The sequence below is a fragment of the Pipistrellus kuhlii genome, unplaced genomic scaffold (assembly GCF_014108245.1).
Source record: "Pipistrellus kuhlii isolate mPipKuh1 unplaced genomic scaffold, mPipKuh1.p scaffold_m20_p_10, whole genome shotgun sequence".
NCBI classification, from domain to species: Eukaryota; Metazoa; Chordata; class Mammalia; order Chiroptera; family Vespertilionidae; genus Pipistrellus; species Pipistrellus kuhlii.
The window spans coordinates 46240771-46246850 of NW_023425405.1; the positions used below are offsets into that span (position 1 = coordinate 46240771).

At 45.6% G+C, this 6080-nt stretch overlaps 1 protein-coding gene across 4 annotated transcripts in view; it reads left to right on the plus strand.

Annotated features, from left to right (window-relative positions):
• Positions 1-383: 383 nt before the first annotated feature.
• SEMA3C (semaphorin 3C) overlaps positions 384-6080 on the plus strand; it is a 146875-nt gene continuing 141178 nt past the window's right edge. The window contains exons 1-2 of one of the 4 annotated variants that reach the window (XM_045578500.1): positions 384-734; positions 2758-2897. In XM_045578500.1, coding sequence (XP_045434456.1) covers positions 2795-2897 — 103 coding nt within the window. In that variant the 5' untranslated portion in view covers positions 384-734; positions 2758-2794. Of the gene's footprint in view, positions 735-768; positions 979-1418; positions 1548-2757; positions 2898-6080 lie in introns of those variants that run through there. The other 3 variants (XM_045578502.1, XM_045578501.1, XM_036429587.2) reach the window with 3 other exon arrangements.

Here is a 6080-nt window from a genome sequence, read left to right on the forward strand (position 1 = left end):
CTGCAGGAAAAGGACAAGACAGGAATGCTCTTTTAAAGACGCATCTCTTTGCCTTAAAAGGATGCAGGGATCATTCTCTGCTGGGGGAAAGAAAAAGAAAGAAAAAGAAAGAAAAGACTGATTTGCACTTTGATGTGTATGGCCAAGCCACGCGGGCGCGCCTTCCAGGAGTTGCTGGCAAAAACAAAACCCTTGGGGCACCCCCAGTAAGTTCTACCGAGGACAGCGCCAGAGCGGAGTTGTCACGCCGGTCCCCTAGCCCGCCGGCCGCGCATTCCAGCTCCCGGGCCGCGCTCCGGGGGCCGCCCCGCCCGCCGCGCCCGCCCCGCCCGCCGGCTCCGGCCCCCGCCCGGCGCGCCCTGGGCGGGGCGGCGGGGGCTGCGGCGGGCGCGGGGCTGAGCGCAGTGGCTGGGCCGCCGGGCAGCGGGAGCCGCTGTAACCGGACACCGAGCGCTCGCCCCCCGGCGCCGGCCGCTCTCATTCACTCCCGGGCGCTGGACCGAGCGCCGCGGAGCCCGGCTCCGGCTGCACCGCCCCGCCCCGCAGCGCCGGGGATTCCTGTGCAGAGAAACTCCGCCGGGACCGGGAAGGACAGAGCGCCCCGCTGGGTCCGCTCAGACCTCCGGGGACCAGGGCTGGACACGCACACGCGCGGGGCCAAGCCGGTAGCGCATTGTTTTTTTTTTTGTTTGTTTTTTGTTTTGTTTTTCCTGCTGCTCTCTTCTCCCCCGCCGGTAAGCTGCTTTTTTAAGCTCAGCGTTACTTTTAGGGTCTGTGTGCACTGACTTTTCGCACCTCGCCGAGCTGGGGTTTGCACATTTGCTTAAGAGCGGACGCAGCGTGTCCCGAGCGCCCGGCGGGAGCTGTGGCTTCAGGCGGCGGCACCTGCGGGAGCCGGAGGAGTTGCAGGTTTCCGGGACTGGCTTCTAAGGCACACGGTGCACGAGGGGACCTGGAAGGGTCTTGTTCGCACATGCTGTGAGTGTTCCGATCAGAGGTGAAAATGGGCAGCCTGTCCAAGTGTCTGCGTTAAAGGGAAGAAGTTGTAAGATGGGGGGCGCGGGCGGGGGGGGGAGGCATGTGGAAGAGACACTTGCTTTTGGAGTCGCTTTCCTCCAGGGTAGGCTTGCCACCACATGGCACTGTATCCTTGCTTCCTAGGACCTGTCATGTCATCTCCAAGGTTTGTTTTATTTTATTTTAGCAATTTGGGGCAAGTGTCTCTTTGTGGGGATGGGGTGGGGGGGGAGAAACATGCCAGGTAAGATCCTGATGATAGCCATGTGTAAAAATATGTAAATACCATCAGCCTTCTTCATACAGAGACAAAGGTTAGGCAGATTTGTGGCTTTTTTTTTTTTTTTTTTTCTTACAGGGAACAAATGACTAAGGGAAAGTCACTCCATAAAATCAATTTCCTTCTAGGTTAATTTAGGGGTGACAGGGTGAGGAGGTTGTGGAAGCAGGAAGAAACTGTGTCTTTTGAAAATTACCAACACAAACATCGCAAGGCTTCCCTCCATCTGTCCATCTGTATGGGGAAAGAGGCGCGCAGGTTTTGTTTCTAACTCCCATAACTTCTGTGCCACCTAGGAAATCAAGTTGTAATTTTCGTTTAAGAATGGCATGTTCGATATGATTGTTCTTTTTTTTTTTTTTTTTCTTCTTCTGCATTCATGAAGCTGTGTTTACAACTTGTAATGGCATGTTATGGAGTAAAATAAGTTATGCAATTTTAATTTTAAGAGCCACATGGTACTGAAGGTCAGAATTGTTGTGATCTATGAAAATTAATTCCTAGATTAAACTGTCTTGTCATTTCAGTATGTAATTATGCTAGACTCCAAATAATGGGATTTTTTTTTTTTTTTTTTATGGTCCTGAGATTATTTCACATGCTGTGACTACTGGAGCATTTATAGATCTGTGGTTAACGCGTTACCTGGTCTTCCTTGGTATTCAGACATGACTTAATAACATGTATCAATTTTATAGCTACAGCTCCAGATAGCACTTGTCTCTCTGATTTATCTATTGGAATTTTGACAGCCACTTTCTGGTTGATTTATATGAACTATGCATGGAGGGATAGATGGCTCACTAGATTGCTCACCACTAGGTCATTGGTTTGAATTTGGCACCAGTCCAAGGTTACCTCATCTGCATCACTTCACAGCTGTGTGGTCATCTGTATAAAGTGGCCGATAACTGATTCAAATGGTTTTAGTGGTTAAGGATTGAGCACATGTCAATCTATGCATAGAAACACCATTTCAGGTACAAGAGCTAATGAGTATGGAATGTTCATGTGGGAATTTATTTTATTTTATTTTTATTTTTTTATTTTTCACTACTACTCTATGTTAGGAAAGGGTGTTTTCATTCATTAATACCTATGGATACCATTCTCAAGTCATTTAATCATAATGAGATTTTTTTAGAGAGGAGAGCACATTTAAATATTGGTTTTCCTTTGGGAATCAATCACTTTTTCCTGGCTGCTTTGTTCTTCACGTTTTGGAAGATGAGAGTTTCCCTTTCGCAAACACTGCCAGACCAAGGGAATTGAATCCAAATTTTCAGCTCTAAGAAGCAAAGTCACAGCACCTCCTACTGTTTGCATGGCCATGGAAGTTCAGGAATGAATGTCTTTTGTGAATAAGGTGCTCTGTCTAGGTTGCTGGTTATGTTTGTGTGGCTGAGGGTGTGCTCCTAAAATGTGGAATGAAATGTAAGAAACTTCTCTCTCTTTTGAAGGTATTTCTCTTGGATGTTAACTTGAAAATCTGAAGAAATGGCATTCCAGGCAATTTGCATGTTGGTTGGAGTATTTGTCTGTTCTGTCTGTGTAAAAGGATCTTCTCAGCCCCAAGCAAGAGTTTATTTAACATTTGATGGTAAGCAAGTTGATAAATTCTCTGGGGAAATGTTATTTATCATTTGTTTTCTTATTCAGATTAAAAAAAAACACTAAAGGCAGTAAAGTATTATTGAATATTGATTTTAAAAATATTTATGGGACTGGTTTTTGGATGACAGGGCTATTTAAAATTATTGGTGAATGAACAAAAGCCCTCTGTTGCATTTGTTTCTGAAAATGCTTGAAGTGAATTCTGCCCCCTTTTAAATTTCTTCTGTGTTTGCATGTGCGTGCCTGGGGGAGATGGTGAAGAACTCAAAGCCTGCAATATCTAATATTTAATATTCACCTGATTTGGTTGAGAAACACTTCTTATGTATAATCTTCATTAGCAGAAAGAACTATGAAGGTTAAATTACTGAAAGTTTTCCTAATAAATTTGGAGCACTAGTCTTGAAACTGATCTTTCTATATAATAATGTTTCTTCTATTTCCACAAGGACTTCCTGAGGTTGGCAAAGTACCTAATTGTAAAGGAACTAAAGGAATAGATCAAAATAGGCTTTTGATTGCTGTTGTGTACAGATGTCATCTTCAGGAGCTTAGGGAAATGAGTGTGACTTCAAATTTTCACACACATAAAAGTTGTAAGTCCTCTGAGGAACAGTTTGCCGAATGTATGTGTGAGCTTTAATGTATATTGTTCAAAGGACTTACAGGTGGATGATTCAGTCAGTCACATAACCCATAGTCATTGGACAGATGGGATAAGAAATGGATCAGGAATATCACCCTGCCACTCAGGGTTATTTATATTTTTATGGCTTCTTTCAGCTCTGTCTCTGCATAAACCTCAGTATCATTGGGTATAGTTTCATTTTCATTTGAGAAACAATATACTCTAAGACCTTCCTATAGCAGGATGTCTGTGAAACACTGGTATCTTGAATTTCAAAAAGCAGTATGACTGACACTTATGTCAAAAGGCACCCTACCTCCCTCCCCTCCCCTCCCCTCCCTTCCCTCTCCTCCCCTCCCCTCTCTTCTCCTCCCTTCCTCTCCCTTCCCTTCCCTTCTCACCAAAAGCTTTCTCCAAGGTTACCATAAGTCCTATAGGAGCCTTATGAACTTAAAGTGTGTAAGCTTCTAATCGCTTCCTTAGCTTCTAAGCAGTCATTCCCCTTAAAACCCTTGAATACCATTTAAGTTGTAAAGGAAGGAAAACAGATCCTTTGAAGTGTCCTTAAAAAAATAACTAACTAAAGCATCTCATAGTCAGCTTACAACTTTTCTCCTAAGTTGAGAGCTACCTAGTATGAAAAAATAAAAAAAAGGCATTAAGGAGCAATACAATTTCTCCCCTATTTTTTGTATCTCTCTCAGGATATAGGAAGATGGAGTGGTCCCACAGATTAGGCCTCTAAACCCATTTTCTTTATTTCATCAAAATTAATCAAACTTGGTTTAACCGGAACTTAATCCAAAATAGGTAAATATTAAAGATAAGTGTGTCACTAGAGAGTTTTCATTAAGTCGATATTCAAAGAGACAATTAAAATATGTCTTTTAATGAAGTTTAGGAATGCAATCTTTTAAAACCAAGCTTCATTACTATGTAGGACAGTAACTGCTTTGTATACTGTTATGATGGGCTTTAAAAAATATGGCATCTCTAATATTTTAAGTGCTCCCAAACTCAAAACAGATTCTTGCAAAAATAAGATTTACCTTCATTTATAAAATACTAGAGGCCCGGTACATGAATTCCTGCATGGGTGGGGTCCCTCGGTATGGTCTGCAGGGATTAAGCTGAAACTGGCAGTCCAGCAGTGCCTGCCACTCCTGCTTGTTGCTCCTGCTCATCCTGGTCCCAGTGCACCTGCCTCAGACTTGTGCCCAGTCAGTCCTGATCAGGAGAGGCTTGTGCCATCACAGTGGCCCTCACCAGCCGTGTGCGCCATCCCAAGGGGGTGGGAAGAGAGCTGGGATGTGACTGGCTCTCTGGGCAGGCGGTGGGATGCCCTTGCCGGTTTGGAATCCAGATCCATCCCACTGGTGTTCTTGCTTGTTGTTGGGAACACCTGGCAGCTGCTTTTATATTGTTTCTTCCTGGAAGAGCATCTAGGGAGGGGAAGTGGCCACAGTGCCTGAGGCTGACTCCCAGGAGGTCAACAGCACTGTCAGGTCCCTGTGGGCAGCACAGTCCATTGGTGCCTGGCCTGTTCTCCGGAGATTGGACCTGTAGGACTACTCGGAGGGAGTGGCCCACTGGGGCAGGTCTGTCAGCTGAGCAGGACTCCTGCTGCAGGAAAGCACTGACCACCAGGGGGCAGCTCCTGTGTTGAGTGTCTGCCCCCTGATGATCAGTGCACATCATAGTGACCAGTCATTCAGTCGTTCAGTCGCTTAGGCTTTTATATATATAGACTTGAGGCCTGTTGCAGGAAGATTCATGCAATAGGCTTTTCTTCCCCTGGCTGCTGGCACTGGTTTTCCCCTGGTACCGGGGTCCCAGATCTTCACTCTGGCTGCCGCCTTCTGTCTTTGTTCTGGCCAGAGCCTTCAGTCTTTGCTCCAGTGGAGCACCACTCCTGTAGCTCCCTCTGCTTCCTGCCCTCCCCCTCATAGCAGGCATCCTGCCCCGCCTGGCCACTCCGCCTCTTGTGCTGCCAAGATGTCTGGAGTGGCTGGGGGGAAGGGCTGCCACCATCTTTGTCAGTTAATTTGCATACTCACTCCTGATTGGCTGGTGAGCATCGAGACGTACAGTCAGTTTACACATTTCTCTTTTATTAGTGTAGATGTAGAATACAATAAGCTATTGATCTGAAAGTTTTATAATTCCTGATATTTTATTCTTCCCAAGAGCCTTTAAAAAAATTATCTTTATTGCCCTGGCTGGTTTGGCTCAGTGGTCAGAGTGTTGGCCCACAGAAGGAATAGTCAGGGATTCCATTCCCAGTCATGGGCACATACCTCAGTTGCAGATTCAATCCGTGGCCAGGTCAGGGGAGTGAGCAGGAGGCAACCAGTCAATGTGTCTCTCTCAGGTTGATCTTTCTCTTTCTCTCTCTCCTCCCGCTGTCTCTCCCACTCCCCCCTCCCTTCCACTCTCTCTAAAAATCAATGGAAAAAATATCTGCACTCCTTAGTTAGGATTAAAAAAAATATCTTTATTGTTGAGACTATTACAGATGTTCCCCTTTATCCCCCTCACTCC